A 22,095-nucleotide genomic window follows, 5' to 3' on the forward strand; every position below is an offset into this window, starting at 1 on the left:
CCAACTTATCAAAGAGCCCAAATGTCCATGGAGTGATGAATGGATAAAGAAGATGTGTTTAGGGGCGCCTGGGTGGTTTAGTCGGTTAAGCGTCCGACTTTCACTCAGGTCATGATCTCGCGGTTCGTGGGTTCGAGCCCCGCGTCGGGCTCTGTGCTGACTGCCAGCTCAGAGCCTGGAGCCTGTTTCAGAGTCTGTGACTCCCTCTCTGACCCTCCCCTGCTCACGCTGTCTCTCTCTCTCTCTCCTAGAAATAAAAAGAAACATTAAAAAAAAAAATAAAGCTCACTAAGTAATTCTATCATGCAGCTGGGTCTGAGGAGAGTAGATAAGAGAGCAGGGATTGTTTGTGTAGATTTTTCCTGAGTGAGGATACTGTGGACCCCTCAGTAAACAGGGAAGTGAGAGAGCAACGATTAGACTCCTTCCTCCACGACGATGCAACCTGCCTGCTCGGAAAATACCCCGGCAGCTGGAGCTGCCATCGGGGACCAGAGACAGGAGCGACGAGGCCCCGTGAGGTGCGGCGTCTGCGTTCACTCTGCTCAGTCTCCTCCTTGTGTCTTAGGCCAAACACTTAGGGAGCCGATGTTGGGTTTTGGGGAGCTGCCCGTGGAGATCTGGGACCCACTGTGGACGCAGTGTCCTCACCCCGCATCCGTGACGTCGGACGACAGGGCCAGCACAACGCAGCTGTTCGGGGAACGTTTGATGGACAAACGGCTTGGTGCTGGGCAGAGCGCACTCGCCATTTTGCAAGTAAAACTTGCCCGTCTCCTCCTGTGAGACCCTCGACTCATCAATTACAAACATTAACTGTAAATTATACTTTTGCATAGTTAATTCAGCCTCTCATTATGTATTTAGTGGAGCTCAGCAGGCATAAAATTCAATAGCAAGCTTTGGAGCAGATCCAGTTTCTGTCTTCTGTGATATTTGGAAAACGTGAAGTTTTAGTAGTGGACCTTGGAGCGTGTCTTTCCTGGAAGGCCTCCAACGGGCTCTGCTTTTGGCTTCGCTCTTGGAAGGAGTTCAACCCTTCTGGGAAGGCTGATAGCTTCAAAGGCTGCGTCTGCCCCCCGTCTCTGCCAAGCAGAGAGTCCTCCTCCTTCCTAGAGGGGAAATTAATATTAACCTGACCAGTGGAAGGAAAGAGAAGTGTGAATATCAGTGCACTTGGCTCCTGGAGCAATCACTCATTCATTATTCATTCAACAAATATTTATTGAGCACCTCTTATGGTCAGCGCTCTGATGTATCGTGAAGATAGAACATCGAGCACTGAGAAAAGGGAGGCAGATGGTGAATGACCAAATGCATCTAAATGTCTAATGTGTCGTATGGTGATTCAGATAAACTGGCTGAGTGAGTCGTGCATAACAGGGCGAATGCAGTGGTGGATGAGCCATCAAGATGTCTGGGGAAAGCAAGTGCAAAGGCACTGAGGTAGAAAGAAGCTTGGTGTCTTTGAGTGCTATGAAGGAGGCCAGAGGAGAAAAAAACTGGGGAGAAAATGGTAGACGAGGAGCAGTGCAGGGGGAGAGAGACACTGAGCTAGCAAGGTGTGGAAGGTGAAAGCTACTTCCCAATTGCTAATCCCAAGGACAAGCTCGGAATTGTCAGTCAGTGAATGTTTGTTATGGCAGATTCAACATCTGCTAACAGCGGCACTGGGTGGATTTCCAATCTGCAGAGTCTAGTGTGCAAAACAATATATACAAACACTCTATTCCCACTTTCTGTTCCATAGCAGGAAAGGTAATCTGGTGGATTCCAAGCTTGTAGGGGCATTTCACATTCAAACACAGCCCATCAGTTTATCGAGCTTTGCCTGATTTTCTTCAAGATTAGCCCAAGTGGGCAGAGTGGGGTGACTGTGGACTATGGAATTAGGTCCTCAGATAGATGTTCCATCCTCTGGCTTCATCCACAGGGATGCCCTGCTGTGCTGGGTGTGGTCATTGTTCGATGCTGATGTTCATGAGGTTTCCATGTCTCCACCTGACCTCTGAGTGCACCCCGGATGCCCCTTGCAGGAGACGGAGGCCAGGTCGGGGTCTGCCTCTGTTCTCTCCATCGGTGGACTTCAGTAACCTTCCCTGGAACTTGGTGAAAATTGTACCTCTCCCCTGCACCACTCAGGGCCTTTGGAGGCCGGGCAGTGGGGTGGGCTCCTCCTCCCCCTGCCCCTTGCACCCCAAGCTGATTCTGTTCGACCTCTGCCACACCCTGGCGGAAAGTACAGAAGATAATCTGAGGTCTCGAAAGAACCGTCAGGACCCACGTTCCTTCTCTGTTGCTGTGTAACAAACTGTCCCAAGTTCACTGTCTTCAAACAACTATTATATCTCATAGTAAATAGGACATCCATGGGCAATTTCTCTATTGGCTTTCCCTAGACTCTCTTATAGAGCTAAATGTATTCGGTACAGTACTGGGAGCCAGGAGGACTGGGCCTCTCTCTCTCCATGCGATCTTGCATCTGGGCACCCTCACGACCCAGCTAGATCTGAAGGGATGGACTCAGTGCTTTCCCTTGGGGGCCGGGACCACCATGGTGGCACCAGAAAAGCCACCGTGGTGGCTACAGAACCCTACGAACTTCGGGATGTTGTACGGGTCCAACCTCTCCCACTCGGACCTCCAAGGTCCTCTTGACACCTGTAATTCTTAAAGTGTAACCTAATTTAGCTAAAATTTCAGCTACTTGCCAATTGATATGTCATACATCCCCGGTGTGTTAGGTTCAGGAAACGGCAACCTGCATGGAAAATACAAGCGAGCAGGAATGCACGTCTACAGCGGAGCCACTGTGTGGCCCAGGGATCCCTGCAGACGGTGGGAGTTGGCGGGGGGGGGGGGGGTGCCCACAGGGATGGAGAAGAACTGGACACCTTCCTGCTCTTTCTCCTCACCTATCAAGGGCTCTGCTTGGCCCGTGGTTTTGTTCAGCTTACCTGTGTTCCTCTCATAGACCCCAGTTTATTTGACTAGTTGGATTAGTTGCCAACATTCCCACAGCTGTTTGTCGGGCTCCTATGGTGGGTAAAGCTTGCACATTTATCTGCCTAAATATGCACAGCACCCTGCAAGACCGGGGTGTATATCCCCATTTCAGAGATGAGGACACTGAGACATGAATAATATGAATAATGGCCCCAAGGCTAGGTGTGAGATTCGTATCCAAGGCCGTGCCTCCAAAGCCCGGGCTCGTACTCACCCATCACGCTGCAGCAAGGAAAATAAGTGACGGGCTATGCTCCAGTCAAATCCAGGGGCAGAGCAGATGTGAACCTGACACCCAGGAGGGACAGTTGGGTCAGGGCCTGGGGGGCTTGACTAAGGTCCTGTTTTCTGCTCACCTGCTGCATTCAGCAAACCCCAGGAGGATGAAGGTCTGCAATTCCTTCTGGGTTACTGAACAGCAGAAATATTATAGGGATAATAACTACCACTCGGCAGATAGTTGCGATTGTGTGTTCTAACCTCTACACGTGTGCTATGCCATTTATCCCCGCAACAGTCTCGTGAGGTTGCTTAGCGCAGATTAAGAAGCTGATTCTTATGGAGGTGAAGTTAGCAGTTCTCAAACCTTGGTGTGCATTAGAATCACCTGGAGAGTCCCTAAGAATGCCAGGTTTCACCCATGAAAGTGAGATCCCGGAGGTGGGACTCAGACATCAGAATTTTTTAAAGTTCCTCCCTAAACTCATTCAAGATAGCCTCCAAGGCTGAGAACTCAAGGGTTAAGTAACTCACCCGGGATCATTACCGGCTTACTAAAGAGCAAAGTCAGAATTCAAACCTGTGTGTCTGATCTCAGAGCAGTCATAACATCTACCCAGTACAATTGCAGCAGAGACACTGAGAAGCAAAAAAAAAAAAAAAAAAAAAAAAATAATAATAATTTACAAGCGAAATGCTTAGAAATCACAGAGAGAGACTTTTTGTGGGTAGCTGGATTCCTGATGCTGTGGCCGCACATTAAAATCAGCTGAGCTTTAAAAATCCTAGTGTCCAAGGGGCGCCTGGGTGGCTTAGTCGGTTAAGCGTCCGGCTTTCGCTTAGGTCATGATCTCGCGGTTCGTGGGTTTGAGCCCCGCGTCGGGCTCTGTGCTGACTGCCAGCTCAGAGCCTGGAGCCTGTTTCAGTCTGTGACTCCCTCTCTCTCTGACCCTCCCCTGCTCACGCTGTCTCTCTCTCTCTCTCTCTCTCTCTCTCTCTCTCTCTCTCTCTCCTAGAAATAAATAAAACATTAAAAAAAAATCCTAGTGTTCAAGTGCCACCTCTTGAGATTCTGATTCCGTTGGTCCAGGGTAGATCCAGGTATCAATAATTTTTTCTTACTCCCTCCAGGGGATTATAACATTCAGGCAAGTCTGAAAGTCCTGCTTTATAGGAAGAGAAAGCTTAGGTTATGTCCACGATGGCTGCGATGCACCTTTGAAGCCGTGTCTTTGGTATCAAGGTGATTTGCAGTAGAGCACTCACAGTAGAGCACTCACGTTCTACTTCCCTTCATACACGTACTTGCTCCTGTAAAATTTGAGGCCTTGGGGACTGAGATAGAAGGTAACTGTTTCTTTTTTATTTTTATTTTTTTTAATGTTTTTTTTTTTTCTAGAAGAGAGAGAGAGACAGCGTGAGCAGGGGAGGGTCAGAGAGAGAGAGAGAGGGATTCACAGACTGAAACAGGCTCCAGGCTCTGAGCTGGCTGTCAGCACAGAGCCCGACGCGGGGCTCGAACCCACGAACCGCGAGATCATGACCTAAGCGAAAGTCGGCGCTTAACCGACTAAGCCACCCAGGCGCCCCAACTGTTTCTTTTTTAAATCCAAACTCCTGATCTAGTTCAAGGGTGCTTGGAAACAGGGCAACCTTCCAGACTTTTCTTCCCCCGTCTGCCCTTCACTATTAGCGTGGATCCTGAATTCTGTCCTGCATGCTAATTGCAGAGAGCAAGGATGAAAGATGAAAGATCTTTCCTCACTGCCCTGGCATATTTTAGGGTGTGTTATCTCAGCCATTCAGGTATCTCCTCTCAGCCCTTCGAGTGTAGGCTTCATGATGCAAAAGTAATCAAGGACAGTAGAAAATTAGTTGCGGCCCCATCAGCCTTGATGACACAGTAACTGGTTTTGTCCCGGGTTCTGGCCCTGTATGTTTCCTTTGCTCCTGCCTACTCTTCAGGTCTTTTTCTCCACACTTTTTAGTAATTTTGAGGCATCTGGTTACGTTCCTTTTCATTGGCCAGTAAACCCAAGGTGATTTCTAATTTTTTTTAATGTTTATTTATTTTTGAGAGACAGAGAGACAGGACAGGATCAGGAGAGGGAAACACGGAATCTGAAGCAGGCTGCAGGCTCTGAGCTGTGTCAGCACAGAGCCCAGAACCCAGGGTGATTTCTGTTGCTTGCAACTCGCATCCTGACCTGATCTCCTTCAGCACCACGGAGAGCTCTTAGAGATCAGCTTTGCGTCGGTGTTGACATTGGGGTCAATGAGATTATCTAATAAAGTCTTCCTGGAAGGGAAGCGGGTATCCTTTGCCTTCATGAAATTCACATGAAGTAGAATGCATAAAATAAAAGCCTGGGCTGAGTGACTCTGTTCTCCCGGACTGGCTTCCCTATTCTGAGGTTGATTTCTTCATTTTGTTAGCCTCATTTCTTTCTGTAGGCATTATTCTGTCGACGGTGGCTGATGAAATCCCTTACACCCCATAGTGGGGAAGGAAAGTCCTGATGGTGTCTTACCGCATCCCCCAGACTCCATTTTCTTACAAGATAGAGTTCAGTAGCTAAAAGGTTTGGTAAATTGGGTTTCTACTGGTCCAAACTTTATTATGACTATTGGGGGAATTTATTTGTTTTTGAGTAAGAGCTTTTTTTAAGCCAATTTTGAAAATCTCTTTCAAGAGTTACTGCAATAAATCTACACTATTGATTTAGCAAGTGGTGGTTCTTGGGCACTCTCTGGAGTCACTTAAGTGTTTAAATTCCTCTCTTTATTACTCCAACAGTATCACAAGCCCCAGATGGGCAGACATGAAAGCCTCTTGGTCCCTTCAAGGCAAAAGATTAGCAAAGATTTCTGTCAGCTCAGAGACAGCAGGAGGGCGCTGACCACAGACAGAACTGCAGACAGATTTCTTCCTTTCTTGGTCTCCATCTGCCAGCAAAACGTGTGACACCGTGGTATCGTGTCCGACAGGGACAGCTATGGAGTAAATGCAAATCTGAATGAATCCCAGGTTGTAATGAGTGGCGGAGAAGAGCATCTCTACGGTGGCTTGTTCTCAGGGACTCCTGGACCAGCCCTAAGGGGCATGTTTTAAAGGTGGCTTTAGGCAGTCAAACCTCAAGTCACCGAGAACAAATGCAGTGTCAAGTCGTGCTAAAAACAAGAACAGCTAACATCTGCTGATGTTCGCTGGTGCGAGACTGTTCTAAGTTCACGACACCTATTTGCTCATTTGCTTATCCTCACACCAACTCTATGAAATGGGAAAGAGTCACATCTCCAGTTTGCAAATAGGGAAGAGGGGCGAGTTGCCCAGAAGTGCCTGGCTGGGACAGCCAGGATTTGAACTCAGGACCCACAGCATGATCGTACCACTTGCTGTGTTTCCTTAGCAGAGCCATGCGTTACAGCCTTGTTCCAACCTCCTCGTTCCCTCCTCCTCCTTCCGCCTCTCACTTCTTCCTTCCTACGTTTTCTCTCCTCTATTCCTTCCCTCATGCCTTGTTTTCTTCTTCATCCTCTAAATAACTACTTCCCGGAGGCCCAATATTATGACATGTCAGATTGGAGCTGCTTTTGGTGCTGCAGGGAGGACATTGGGATCAACTCCAGCCCCACGGCCCCCGCCGTCACTGCCCTGTGGTGCGCTAAGGGTCCTGGGCCCACAGTTTGGAAATCATCTCCCTACATCGCCTTCAGGACCAACATCTTCCACCTCTGAGCATGATGCTTCTATGAAATGCTGCCTGCGCAGCACAAGAATACCCTCTTCCCAAGCCAGAGACCGCAGACTGACAGCCAGCAGAGATGCTGTTTTGAGCTACATCGTGGCTAAAAGGTTAAGGTTCTTATATTTTAAAATCCAGAGATTTCATACAAAACCTCCAGAAAAAATATGAAAACCTTTATGATCCACAAGGCAGCAGTTGGCGGGAGACAAGTGGCCATGTACCCATTCAGATGAGCAGAGCGGGAACCACAGCCACCATATGGCTTTCTCCCCTAACCACCCCCCCAAAGTCTGCCATTTCAAAATATGGTGCAGTTCAGTTTACGTTGGGTATATCACATTATGTAGGGTTTAGGGATGAAACAGTTAATAGCCATGTGGAGTGAGGGAGAGGAAGAAGAGGCATGACGCATAAAAGTGAACCAACGAGCACATCCATTCTCTCCTCCCAAAGCAGTTCCTCGTCCTGAATCAGAATGTTTACTCCCGAGCCTCCCTGGGGTGCATCTCACTGTTGGGCAGGGCTTGCCCGGCCTTCTCTCTCTCGCCCATTCCCGAGATCCCTGCAGACGTGGGCCAGCTCCGCCTTCTGTCCGTCCGAGGTCTCCAGCCTCCTGCAAAGCTGTGCCAACCTTCTGCCCCAGCACCATCCTGATGCAACTCTGACCGAGATTCTGCAAAGCTCCGAGGAAAGCTGGAGTTTCCCCCAAATTGTGACTTCTAATTATTTTTCCATCTTGAAACCATGAGTGAGCATGAGTGGGGGGCTATGGGCACCTGCCCAGGCATCGCCTTCCCCTCGGCGTTGAGGATCAAGGAGTGCACACACCCTTCCAGGTGCAGAAACACCAGAACATCTCTGCTCTGACACTTGTGCAAAATAGGAACCGTGATTACCTCCGAAAAGGTTTTTATTGGGATTTGAAATAATATACTCATGGGACCTGGTCCAGTGCCTGGTACACAGGGAACATTTCATACACAGTGGCTTCTTGTCTTTATTCCTTTTTAAAAAATTTTTTAAAAATGTTTATTTTTTCTTGAGAGACAGAGCATGAGCAGGGGGAGGGGCAGAGAGAGAGGGAGACACAATCTGAAGCAGCTCCAGGCTCCGAGCTGTCAGCACAGAGCCCGACGCGGGGCTCAAACCCACGGAGGTGAGATCATGACCTGAGCCATAATTGGACGCTGAACCAACTGAGCCCCCCAGGTGCCTCTTGTCTTCATTGTTACGTCACGTTGAGAATACCTTAAGAAAGTAACCCCATTGCTCACAAAAACTGTATAACATGATGTCTTTCAAAGTCACAAAGGCAAACTCTGCTTCTCTCTTCTCTTGCCCAGCCTTGCTGCCGACCTTTGCACAATGGCAGTGGGAGAGGGCGCAGCTGGGGTGTCCGTTGAGCTGGCCCCTTCTGCATTGCAGCGTCCTCCCTGGAGAATGGGAAGGCCATCACTTCAAGCATCTGGATGACAAAACTTAGTCTCAGTAGGTGGTGTCAGCTGTTGTGATGCTCAGAATAGAGTTTTACAAGAAAATGAAGGTGGGTGTAGGTCAAGGCGTGTTGCAAACTCTATCCTATCCCAGCGGGGCCACGAAGGATCTTGGGACACCTGGGCTTCTGTCTCGTCCGTCACTAAGGAAGTTCACCGACAGTTTGTCAAGCAACTACTGGGCGTGTCCAGCGTACGCAGCACGGGCCCAGCTCTGCTGCAGAAGGCGATGCCCAGGGGAGTGTTCCTGCTAAGAGAGCAAGGTTTACCCCCTGAAATAAAGCCATGCCTGTCACTCAGGGAAGAGACAGACTGGACCAGAGCAGGTGGGGTTTCTGGGGACCGAGTCAAGCAGGCTCAGATCCCTGTGGGCTCAGCTGCCAGACCACGTGTGACACTCCAGACTCCAGACACTTCTTCCTCATTTTCCGAGGCAAGTCATTCATTCTTGAGATTGCACGGCTCATGGATGGATGCACCAGACCGTGGACTCAGGTTCCCTCCCAGAGGGTATCCCGTATCCCATAAATCATGGTTTTCACAGCACTGCTTCCTTTCCAGAGAACACAAGGCAGATTCCCGAGTCCTGGGGGCTTTGGTCAGTGTGGCAACCTCCCGGTCACCTCCTCCCCCAGCCTCTGATCAGGGCTGAGGGTGATGAGCTGGAGAATTAGCCTTCTGGGTGCTGAGCAAGACCCCAAAGATTGGGTAGGTGCGTCCTTCTCACCCCAGCGACTCTTCATAGTGGCATCGGCACAAGCTTGGATGCAGGGTTTTAAGTGTATTTATTTGAGAGAGAGAGAGACAGAGACAGAGACAGAGACAGAGAGAGAGAATCCCAAGCAGGCTCTGCACCGTCAGCACAGAGCCCGGCGCAGGGCTTGAACTCATGAACAATGAGATGACCTAAGCCAAGATCAAGAATCAGATGCTTAACTGACAGAGGCGCCCAGGTGCCCCTGGGCTGCAGTTTGTAAGCAGACTTGTTTCCTTTGTAATGTGCTCTGGAAAGTTCCCCTCGACTCCCCTGGAAACACGTGGCCTTCCCAGGGGATGCTGCCCCAGCACAGGCAGGAATGCCCAGGACATGGGCCAGCGGGCACTGAAGACCCTCCCCCGGCTCTCCAGCCACCAGAATCCTGCCCGCCCTGCAGGCCCCGCTGCGTGCCTGGGAAGCCTCCTTCCCGCCTGTTTCCACCCATATCGATGCTATCGATTCAGCAGCTCCAGAAAGCTCTCCAAGTTCCCTTTCTCTGACCTCCTACAACAAGGGCTGGTGAACATTTTGGGTGAAGGTGTAGATGATAAATACTGCAAGGCTCTGCAGGCTTTCCACAGCCTCACACTGAGACTTGACCTGGCTCCCACAACACAAGAGCAGTTTACACAGATAGGCAGCAGGCTGGACTTGACTCACGGCCGCGGTTTGCCAACCCCCATACTGGAGAAACTGGCTGAGTGTCTCATGATTCTACACTTGACCTCCAGCTGTCGTGAGAGCACTGGCTCAGGGATCTAGAACGGCCACCTTCACTCTGACTTTGTGTGGTCGTGAGCAAGCCATTTCCTCTTCTGGGGCCTTCTCTGCATTGTCTGAAAAACAAGAAGTTTGGACGTCGCAGGTTCCCACACCTGCCAGGGCAAGTTTGCTAAAAAGACACGTGTCTGGGGTCACCTCAGATTTAGGGTATTGACCAGGACGCTTTGTTGGGGACCACAGAGTCCCATTAGCTAACGAGCCCCTCTGTCAAGGCAGAAGAGGCCGTGTTGAGGTGTGCAAGGCAGTTCCCAGTGACGAGGCAGCTGGAGGCAGGTGGAGAAAGTGACTGTGGGCCCATTAGCCTGAGACGCCCGCTCCAGCCCGGAACTGCTCACTCCCCCGTAGCTCACCGGCTCCCCTGCCTGGGTCCCCGACCGGCTTCAGCCCTGCATCCAGGCGCTGAGGCCCCGTTGTGAGTGTCAGCCTCTGCCAAATGGGAGAAAATGCCAGGGTGGGTCAAAGGTGGTAAGCAAGCCCCCTGCCATGACTGGCTTGCCCACCAAACTCCGCTTAGAGGGAGTCTCTTCAGTTCAAAGGTCTCCCAAGCTCCTTCCACAGGGGTGAGGCTGCGGGATTCACCGCTTGTCTGAGGAGCTGGAACAAACTGGCCCAGACACCTGTTAACACCCAGCCCTTCAGACTCTGCCTGGTTCCTCCCTCATGGGTGCTGCTCCGTCCTAGCCACCGCGTCCCTGATGTGGAGGCGGCGCCCGTGCCTACGCGCCATCCCCAACAGGTGTCTGCTTTCCCCTTAGACGAGAGCTGCAGCCTGACCATGCACGGAACGTGGTCAGCTAAAAGCCATTTTCCTTCGCTCCCTTCCAGAAGCAGCAGCTCGTTCAGCGAGGTCGTGCGGATGAACTTCGAGATAGCCAGCTTCAGCAGCCTCTCGGGGACGCAGCCCATCGCCTGGCAGGTGGAGTACCCGAGGACAGCGACCACAGACACGGCTGTATCCGAGATCTTCGTCAGCCAGAAGGACCTGGCAGCCATCGTCCCCCTGGCCACGGTAAGCCTGGCGGGACCCTGCCTGCGCCCCCAGGGGCCTCCCCTCTGTCTGTCCCAGGATGCGGCTGCCACCAGTGTCTCAGGGGCGCTGGTACCTCCCTGTGCCTTGGGGAGGGGCCATGCCATCAGTCCAGCCTTTCTCAGCCCAGTTACTGCCCTGTGACCCTCACCAGGCTCACTGCAGCCCTGTCCCTGTTCGTCACCTGCTTGGTTTTCCTCTAGTTGTGCCATTTGTTTTTCTTGTTGTTTTCTGCTCCTTTTATTTTGTTCTCATGTATACAGTGTAGTCTTGGCTTCAGGCTCAGAACCCAGTGATTCTCCTCTTTCATATGAGACCCGGTGCTCATCCCAGCATGTGTCCTCCCTAATGCCCATCTCCATCTATCCCATCCTCCCCCACCTCTCCTCCCCAGGAAACCTCAGTTTGTTCTCTGTATTTAAGAGTCTCTTAGGGTTTATCTCCCTCTCTGTTTTTATCTTATTTTTCCTTCCTTTCCCCTATGTTCATCTGTTGAGTTTCTTAAATTTCACATAAAAGTGAAATATGATGCTTGTCTTTCTCTGCTTGACTTACTTTGCTTACCATAATACATTCTAGTTCTATCCACGTTGTTGTAAATGGCAAGATTTCATTCTTTTCCATTGCTGAGTAGTACTCCATTGTGATATATACCACATCTTCTTTATCCATTCGTCATTCAATCATTTGGGCTCTTTCCATAATTTGACACAGTGACCGACAGCCTGTTAGCATGAGACACTATAAACACTGGAGTGCATGTGCCCCTTCGAATCAGCATTTTGGTATCATTTGGATAAATACTTAACAGTGCAGTTGCTGGGTTGTAGGGTAGTTCTATTTTTAATTTTTTGAGGAGACTCCATACTGTTTTCCAGAGTGGCTGCACCAGTTTGCATTCCTACCAACAGTACAAGAGTCTCCTTTAAAAAATTTTTTTAATGTTTATTTATTTTGAGAGAGAGAGAGAGAGTGATTAGGGGAGGGGCAGAGAGAGAAGGAGGAAGGGAATCCTAAGCAGGGTCCACACAGTCAATGCAGGTCCCGACGTGAGACTTGAACTCACAACCATGAGCATGACGGAGCTGAAATTAAGAGTCTGATGCTTAATTGACCAAGCCACACAGGCGCCTCTCTACTCCCTTTTTATAAGGAAGCATCAGGCCACTCTGTATGTTAGTCAGATAAGCAAGGCAAGGCTGCTACCACAAAAAGAAGCCCAGAAACTCAGATGCTCAACACAACACAAGTTATTCTTGCTTATATTTCACGGCTTAAATGGTAGGGGGCTGTGTTCTGTGCCGTGTCTCCGGGGCATCACCATCTTGTAGCTACAACATCAGGAACACATGGCCTTCATGGTCTCCGTGACAGAGGAAGGGGCACGTGGAAAGTCACATGCGAGCTTCTCTAAGCGATGGTGTGGAAATGACATGGGAGTCTTCCACACACACGCGGCTGGTTATAGGGAGTCCTGTGGCCCTGTCAGATCTTCAGAGGGCTGGGTGAGTACTGTCGCGGGTCAGGTCAACACATCATTGGCCCACGTGGATCGCAGCACAAACCCATGCCGTGACTTCTGGCTCGACCCTGTGGCCTCTGGAAATGAGCCAGGGAGAGAAAATGGTGAGAAACTGGATGGTAATTTTGCTCTGCAGTTGCTCACCTGCATCTAGCACGCTGGGGCCGTGTCCAGGGCCATCCCCGAGCTCAGCTCTGCTCCACTAAGGATGCTCTACCAGGAGGCCCAAGAGGCTGGCATCTCAGAGGCGCATGGAGAGTTCTCTCAAGTTCAGCTACCACCATCTTTGCCAGAATTCTCCCTCCCTCACGCGGAACCTGGCGCAAGTGTTATAAAACCAATTTCTGCCCAGCTTGGTGATAAGCAGGCTTCACTGATACCAACTTGGGAAACACGTCAATTAGGACTCTTGGGGTTACATGTGACCGAACGCCACCCAGTTGGCTCAAGCACAGTGAGATTTTACTGGCTCGTGTGGCCTGGAGTCCAGGTTCCATCCTGGCCTCACATCTGCCCAATCAGGACTCACCTCCATCTCTGGGATGGTTTTCTCTGCCTCTTGGCTTCCCCCTGAGTCTATGCACGATGGCAGCCAGGCAGCTGAGACTCCTGCCAAATGGTTCAAGCCTCGAGCCCACAAAGAGCATCGGCTCATTTCCAGAAACAGCGACCAAGGTCTCCTCTCCTCCTGCTGTCTGCTGGAGACAGTCACCGTGGCAGGGACGTCACACGCCCAGAGTGTGCACGGGGCTGGAAGAGCCGCCATGGACGTCCCCCCTGCCCTCGCCTCACCCTCCTCCTTCCGCATCCGCACGTTATCACCTGAGAATTCTGTCTCATCTCCAAAGCCGTCCTTTCCACCCATGCGGCAGGATGGACGCATTGAGGACTTATCATGACCCCATCCCAGGAGCTCTTCTGAGTTGGCACAGACTTATTCCCACTCCCTGGGCCCTCCCGTGGGTCAACTCAGCTCGGCACCGGCACCTCCGCCCACCCCCAGTGCAATAAGCCTGCACTCACACCCCATGACCCCAGACAATGTGCACAGAGGTCCCGCGTGCCCTGCTCTGTCTCTCTTCCCCACCCTTCACTGATGTTGTCTGCACCTCATAATAAACCACTCGCAATGGAATCCTTCTGGGAAAACCTAAACAAAGACACGCTCAACCCCACAAACCACGTGAGTTTGAGAGCACAGTGGTTTCCGGATCGTTTCACTATAAAACATGAGAAAGGACACCAGGCAGCAAACAGGACCCATGGCCCCTCCTAATATTTGACACGCGAGGAGCTGGAATGCCTTTTCCGAGTAATGAAGCCACTCTGTGCACAGGGAATCCACAGTCTACAACCCCAGGACCCAACCCAGCCCGTGCTTGCTTCTCTAAGCACAGATTTCCGGGAAGGCAGCCACACCCGTCCCTCCCTGACCGTCCATGGCCACTTATGCTGGACACAGGAAGAAGGGAGTAGTTGGGGAGGTGCTGACCGGTCCACAGCGCCGCACTGTCAGCCCTTTCTGGAAAAAAGCATGCCGACCTCTGCTCAAGAAAACCTGAGTCGCTGTTGTTGGGCCCCCTGGAAATTGAATGAGGCGAGGGCAGGGTGGGGCCCAAGCACCGGTGGGTGAGTCTGTGCTACAACCATGGTTAGAGACGGAATGTCTGTCAGACCTAAAATGCCATCGCTCTCACATGACTGTTATCAGGCTGCCTTGTAAGAGCTTGTCAGCAAACGTGCTGGCTTACATTATAGACTCCAGTCAGAGCTCAGTGAGGCATACAGACCCCCCACCCCCACCCCAGCCCCACGCAAAGATGGCTCATGTCACGTAAAACATCTAGAAAAGTGTTCTCACTAATGTGCTCTCAGACCACCTCGGGATTTTTCTTGGAGGCAGATGCTCATTCAGGAGGTGTGAGTTGGGTATTTTGAAAAGGTCCTGAGTCGGGCCAGTGCTGGTGGCCTGGCAGACCACACGTTGTGTGTTGAGGATCCAGGTAGCACAATCTGTCATCCAGGAAGGTGGTTTCCCTTCTGCTGTCCTCTGTGCGTCCCTCCCGGTTAGTCGCTGTGCAGGAGGCTCTGTCTGCAGGGTGGCCGCGGGCACTGCCACCCTGACATTTTAGTAGCATCTCGACCAGCGGGAGAAGAGCAAAAGCCTTGACGCCAAGAGTCAAGCCAATCTCCTGGGACTGCTCTCATTAGAAGTGATTGGCTCGGCTCAGGGCACATGACCACCCTAAAGCCAATCACCGAAGCCAAAGGACGTGATGCTCTGATTGGAGGGGTCTGGGGGGCCTGTCTTCCCGGAGCAGGTTCGGAGGAGTCAGACTGAGAGCTGGTGGGCATGGTGCATGATGGGAAATTCTGGCTGCCACCGGAAAAAGGGGGAGCAGACAGACTCAAACACCAGATCCCTCACCACAGAAGGTATTATCTACTCCCAGGACCTGTGAATACATTGAGGTTGGAGAACGATTCCTCTTGACTTCGATGTCCAAGAATAGGCCTCAACAATGTATAGCCCAGGGGCCGAATTCAGTCTGCTGCCTGTATTTTGTACACCATGCAAGCTGGGAAAGCTTTATGTGTTTCCAAATAGCTATATTTTGAATAGTTATATAAGGAGCATTCTAGTATGTCCATTTTGCCTCTTGACTGGCAAACCCTAAAATACTTTCTACCTGGCCCTTTAGGGAGAAAGTTTGCAGACTTATGACAAGGAGCATCAACATCAGTTCTAGAGTATAAGAGCTGAGCTCGTATCCTACCTGTTTAAACAGAGAAGGCGTTCAGGGGCACCTGGGTGGCTCTGTTCGCTAAGCGTCCGACTCTGGATCTCAGCTCAGGTCATGATCTCATGCTTTGTGAGACTGAGCCCCGCATCAGGTTCTGTGCCTGGGATTCTCTCTCTCCCTCTCTCTCCGTCCCTTCCCCACCTTGTGCTAGCTCTCTCTCTCTCAAAATAAATAAATAAACTTAAGACCATAGGGGCGCCTGGGTGGCTCAGTTGGTTAAGTGTCCGACTTCGGCTCAGGTCATAATCTCACAGTCTGTGGGTTCAGGCCCCCCATTGGGCTCTGTGCTGACAGCTCAGAGCCTGGAGCCTGTTTCAGATTTTGTATCTCCCTCTCTCTCTGCCCCTCTCCCACTTGCTCTTTGTCTCTCAAAATAAAATAAAGACATAAAAAATTATTTTAATAAAAAAATAAAAATAAACTTAAGACCTTACTAAAAAAACAGAGAAGGTATTCAGATATTGTGAAAAGTAAAATCACGACAAGGATATGAGGTATTATTTTTGTCATACTTTCCAAGGGACAAGAAAGCTCTTTGAAGCCAGATGTGATTACTAGGGTTGTTGAGTTTTTGTAAATGCCTTTCACTTAAGATGCATTAATACTTATGTCAGACCCAGAATCCATTTGTTTGCGAGTGACTGTGAGTGAGTTCAAACTGGCTTCACCCAAATGATCTTTGATGGCCCCACACCTCTGCATGGGGCACGAACTGCCAGCCCATATTCAGGTGCTTATGTGAGGTCATCCCACAAGGTCCGGTGTGACTTCCACTCTGCAGAGTACGTGGAAGCCTGGGGACTGAGGTGACAGTAGACCGTAAGTGAGGCGGTTTGGAGGAACTTCTGTGCTCGTTTTAGTATTTTCAAAGATTGTTTCCTCTAGAATGAGCTTCAGTACAGTTTTAAGCAGCCAAAGCGTAAACTTTTATAGGACGTAACTAGCAAATATATAGCTGCCGCTTGACTGGGAGATGAGAAATGTGTTTCCAGAAAGCAAACAGGAAGCAAATCCTTACGTTACCTGTTAGCAGCCGGCGAGTCCCCTGGTCAGGTCTGGGAAATAACGAAGCAAATTGTCCCAGTTGCCGCTCGTTCTAAAGAAAAACAAACGTCAGAAAAGTAGGATAGAGGATCGCCAGGTGGGAAATGTGCCTCAGTGGGCACGTTTCTCACCTTAAAGCCAGGGCTTCGCACGGGCCCTCCTAACTCCAGGGAGAACGCTGGGAATGCAGTCACTCTGCAGGGCCCTGGGTCCCTCTCAGCCACAGGTTCGTTCCAGCTCCCATCGGGTCCCTGAGGTGGACCCGAGGCTGTGCCTCAGCTCTCCTGCAGAGGGCGCCGTCGAGGCACCGCCTCCGGAGCCACACTGTCCCTTGGCCCTGCTGTGTGTGGAGAGCACTGTCCCTTTGCTCACCCCCTTTCCCGCTTACCTGGAGGCAGGAAAGCCCCGGGTCTCAGCCTTCTGGCCTCAAGCGTCCCCTCCCCTCCAGCCGCCTCTCCTGCCCACTCTGTGCCCACTTCAAGCCGGGGGCCTGGAGGGGATGGACGCAGAGAGCCCCCGGGGCAGCCCAGGTCAGGGCTGCGGTCAACACGGCCCCCCAGATGAGGGAGCCTCAGGGGCCCCAGAGGTGTTGAGGTTCAGTGCTGTGGCCTAAGAAAAGGGGATTCACATCACAAGCTGGAACCCGATGAGCGCGGCCAGATGCAGCCCTGCAGGTGACGGTCCGTGTAAGCAGGCAGGGGTGCGGGGGGTGGTGGTCTCTCTTCGAGAGTAAAAGGGCAGCAGAACGCATTCAGGCTCACGCCAAGCCCTCGTGACGTGCAGGCCACCGTGGATGTTCACGGGGTGGGGGGTCCCGGGAGGGGTGAACTGATGGGTCTGGCTCCCGGGGCGGGGGGGGCCTGGGGGGAGGGACGGCAGATGGCAGACAGGTAGGTGTGTCGTAGGACAGGACCAGGTGACAGTAAGGCACTGCTGTGAAGACAGGCGATGCAGGGAACCGGGTGGAGCATAACTGTTCCTGTTCTCCCTCGCGTTGATTCAGAAATAAAAGACTGAATTCCATGCCTGGTCTGGAGAAGGCAGGGAGCCCTAACGTGTGCAGATACTGGGAGACTGAGTTTCCTGGAAAGAGTCACCCCAAATTTTGAGGAGGTTCTTGGCCTCTGCAAACCTAAGATGAAGTCGTTTTCCTTGACTTTGAAACATGGTGGAAACTTGGGTTGTTTTTTTTTCTTATATCAAGCTCTCAAGTTTCCTAGACCGTGTCTACATCTCTCCACATAAGATCATATTTAAAATCGAGTGGCTACGGCCAGGGCTGGTTAAAGGAGAGACTTCTACTTGTTCTCATGTCTGCGGGATGACGATCTCGCTCCTCGCCTCCCCGGGGCCTCAGGGAGAGTCATTACAGTCAGGGAAGTCCCCGGGGCGGGGGGGGGGGGCGGGACGGCAGCAGTGCCCTCCTGCTCTGCCAGCTCTGGACCCCCAGGGGTGGGGGGGGCTGTGGACTGCAGCCCCCAGCCCCCCCCCCCGACCTCTGGTGTCTGGTGGGGTTCAGCCAGTGGGAGACATCACGGGAGACAGGACAGAGCAGAGAGAGACAGGCTCCTATTGTGGGCAGATTATGACCCTGAAAAGCCGTGTTGACGTCCTGAATCCCTCCACCCCACCTGCCCCCCAGCTTCCCTGCCCAGCGCCCCGCCCTGCTGGGGAGCCTCCTGGCCCTGGCCCTCCTCCCTCTGGGCTCCGCGAGCTACCGGCCTCTCTTGCCTGTGGGTCTGGACTCCTAACAGCCCCTCCGGCCCTGGCTACGCCCTTTGCTCCCGCCCCTGGCTCTGTGGGGAGCCCCTCGCCCCACACGCTGCAACCCACCCCTTAGGGGGGCCCTCCATTTCCAGCCTGGGCCCCGAGGGCTGCAGGCTCCGGGCTCCCCCCGGCTCCTCCCAGGGAGCACAGCACAAGCTCAACAAGGAAGGCAAGGCTGGAGGGATCTTCAGGGGTCTCGGAACCCCGTGGTTGGATTTTTCTAGCCAACGGCGTCCCATAGCAGCTTTTCTGCGTCCTCTCCCTTGCTGAGCCCAGAGAACCGGACGCGGGCATCGGGATGGGCGTTAACAGGCAGGTGGCATTGCAGACATACTCTCGGACCCGCCTGTCAATCTACAAGTGATGAATGACTTTGCTCTGCATCGGGGTCCGTGGGGAAGGGTGTCGGCAATATCCTCTGGGTTCGGGAAGGCAGCAGCTGGCATTTCAAAGAACTGAGACGCATCTCCTTTGACAGGGATTGGAGAATATTACTTTTAAAAGAGACAATAGATAAATAATGGTTTATTGTTTTCCAGAAACATCCTATCCTGATATTCATGCCCCTCTTCCAACTTGGAAATTTTACATCGTGACTCCCTTGAGAGGCTTTAAGGGTGGTTTCCATGCTCTTGGGCAATTGAAAAACGTCTGCCGGGTCGAAAAATAACTATGTGGGCGGAATAAGTATTTCCTTGTCACAGCCGGAGATTTACTGTGGAACTCCAATCTAGAAACACCCCTCCCTCCAACCTCCTGGCGCGGGGCTCTGTCTAAAGAGCAAATCTGTGACTCACCCGAAGCTGTTTGGACTTGGTAGGAATGTTTTCAGGGTGACCGATTCATTATCCGATGAATGACCCTCAGCCACCACCTGCCACAGAGGAGGTGCTCAGACGGCGGCAGTAGTCAGCGGAGGCGTTCACACCAAGGTCGCCAGCAGCCTGGCCAGGTTTCCCCAGCGGTAGGGGAAGGGGTGCCGGGGATGGATGTTCGACCCTCATCCCAGTTTATACTTCCCACTGTTTTACTCTCTTTAGTTAGAAAGTAAAGCACGTGCGTTCTAATGTTAACGATCACGTGGCTTCTCTGGGGGTAAGAGACAGAGGTGGGGAGCATAGAAGCAAGAAAGAAAAGAAAAGAGGAAAGAGAAATCATCTATCACCCCAACATGAACATTGGCAGGAGCCCTGGTCCTGAGAAAGGCGCCCAGGACGGATGCCCCGCCCCCACGGCGCTGGCCGGCTGCATGCCCTCCGCACACCAGCCTCTCACCTGCTGCCACACCTTTAATATTTTCCCTGAGTTCAGGCTAGACTAGGAGTTGGGGGCTCTGCCTCGAGAGCCAGATGTGTGGGCATAAATCCCAGTGCCTCCTCTGAGTGGCTGTGTGACCTTGAACAAGTGGCTTGACCTCTCTGTGCCTCCATTCTCTCACCTGTACAATGGGAATAAGAACAGCACTTGAGTCCCCGGACTGTTCTGGATGCATTTATCACCCTTGCCTGGCCCCACGTGACCCTTCAGGACACACCAGCTATCCCCCCTTTCAGTAAGCTCCCTGGAAACTTCTCCTAATAGTTAAAAGGATGCTACGTCACTAGGTATTGAAGCAGCAGTTTATAAATCACCTTCCGGCAAATATGTGGTGGTTACCACAGAAATGTTTACCCACAGGCCCATTAGAAGCATCTTGGCTGGAGATCAGTGCTGTGGGGGGGGGGGGGGAGCGCGCTCGAACGGGACCCCACACTCATCGGAGAGCATGGCCACCGGTCGCTTTTCCCTGAGGGCTGAGCCCCCCGCTGTCCCGCTGCACTGGCAGAAAATCAGGCCTGGGGGAAGTGACCCTACAGAAGACCCCGTGGCCCCCTAGGGGGCCTCAGAGAGACTGAGGCAGGCAGAGGGGCCGGGGGGGCATCCGCACCTTGGTGTCACGAATCTCTCCCCAGAACTCAGTGTTCCCTCTCATGTGGACGCGGATCACAAGCCCCGTGTTCCTGGCCGACACCACCGAACTCATCACAGATTTCCATCAAACTGCAGCGGGCACAGACATCTTGAAATATCACTCATACTCTTCGCTAATTTGAAATTATGGTCATTTTTACACCCATCGCTCTATCTTCTTACTTAGTGCGATAATGCGGAAGGACATGGATTACCTGATCTGAAATTAGTTTCCTTTGTAAGCCTAGCTGTGTTATTTTATGCATTTAAAAATGTATTCTGAGAAGAGCTTCTTAGACCTCACCACCCAGAGAGAGGTGCTTGTGACCCAAAATGGGCTAAGAATTGTTGCCACAGGGAAGTAAATCTACACTCCAGCCTCTCCATCACCCAGCCCTGGGGGAGAAGGGAAGCCTCACCCCTCCATCACCCAGCCCTGGGGGAGAAGGGAAGCCTCACCCCTCCATCACCCAGCCCTGGGGGAGAAGGGAAGCCTCACCCCTCCATCACCCAGCCCTGGGGAGAAGGGAAGCCTCACCCCCCCATCACCCAGCCCTGGGGAGAAGGGAAGCCTCACCCCCCCATCACCCAGCCCTGGGGAGAAGGGAAGTCCCGCCCCTCCATCACCCAGCCCTGGGGAGAAGGGAAGTCCCGCCCCACCATCACCCAGCCCTGGGGAGAAGGGAAGTCCCGCCCCCCCATCACCCAGCCCTGGGGAGAAGGGAAGCCTCACCCCTCCATCACAGCCCGGGGAGGGAACGGAAACCCCAGCACAGAGCTCTCCTTATTAAGCACCCACTGTGTGCAGGCACTGGTGTGGAGACGGCTGCGCCCGTCCCGCTGGGCATCGTTGTCCTTGCCCTGTCCCCTCCTGGGAGGCTCCTTCTCGCCCCCCTGGACTCTGCTCCACCCCGCTGCGTGAGGGTCTTCTGACCATCCTCCCCGGCGCCGTCCGCAGCCGCCCCTTGCTCCGAGGCCCCGAGGCCCAGTTTCGTGTCTGACAGAATCACCGAGTCTCCTTCTTAAGTTCGTGTTTACAGAAGGCCCGCCCCCACCGCCTCCCCCGGAACGGGGCCCGGGGCTTCCCGCCTGATTCTTACCTGTGGCCGCTGGTGCCGTCCGTGCCCTTCGTCAGCGCAGGCCAGCGGGGAGCAGAGCCGCTGTGACAGTGCCGTCCCCGCGTGCTGGGTCTCCTGTTCCCGTGCCTCCAGCCTAGGGCGGCTCCCACTGCCCGCCCGTCTGCCGTCCGAGTCCTGGCGCCACCAGCCAAGGGGTCCGGCCTCCACATCCAGGCAGTGCTGGGTCTTGACCGGTGCATGGGCCTCACCAGGACCCACGTGGCCCTCCGTGCGTGGCCCATGGCTACTCTCTGATCTAACCACTGCCTCCTCGTCCTCCACACCCCAGCCCCAGGGCCTTTGCACTGGCTGTGCCCTGTGCCTGGAGCTTCTCCCCAGGTCCCATACTGCATCTTCCCTCACATCAGGCAGGTCCCCACTTCCCTAGCCAACCTCAGTCACCTTACCCAAAGTCACAGCTCAGTCACTCTGTGCCCTGGCCACCTTAGCATGATGCAAATCCCGTGTTTACTGATATGTTCATTGTGTGAATTTCCCCACTGGGATGTCAGCTCCGTGAGAGCAGGGGTCGTTCCATCCGTACCATCCCCAAGTACACCCGGCACACAGTAGGTGCTTCGTGAGGAGCTGCCAGTGAATGAATACATGAATTAAAGCCCATGTCTGTCTTCCCCGCCCCTCGAGGTGAAGGAAGTGTTGTCTTTTCCATCATTTGGCCACCGGCACCCGCCCCGCCCCACCCCTGCCGCCAGAAACAGCGGGTAAACCCCGGCGCTCCGACACGTCAGGCCCGAAGGAGACGCACTGCGCTTACGGTCTGGCGCGTGGTTAGCGGGGCCAAGGTTCGCGGTGCCAGCCTGTACTCCGGCCCCGTCACCATGTCGGCATCTGAGGC

At 52.7% G+C, this 22,095-nt stretch overlaps 1 protein-coding gene across 1 annotated transcript in view; it reads left to right on the forward strand.

Annotated features, from left to right (window-relative positions):
- Positions 1 to 22,095, forward strand: part of LOC120243438 (transmembrane protein 132C-like) — a 114,165-nt gene that overhangs the window by 39,216 nt on the left and 52,854 nt on the right. Inside the window, exon 2 of the mRNA XM_039249567.1 lies at positions 10,833 to 11,016. Coding sequence (XP_039105498.1) covers positions 10,864 to 11,016 — 153 coding nt within the window. The 5' untranslated portion in view covers positions 10,833 to 10,863. The remainder of the gene's footprint in view (positions 1 to 10,832; positions 11,017 to 22,095) is intronic.

The sequence above is a fragment of the Hyaena hyaena genome, unplaced genomic scaffold (assembly GCF_003009895.1).
Source record: "Hyaena hyaena isolate Hyena2069 unplaced genomic scaffold, ASM300989v1 scaffold_343, whole genome shotgun sequence".
NCBI lineage: Eukaryota > Metazoa > Chordata > Mammalia > Carnivora > Hyaenidae > Hyaena > Hyaena hyaena.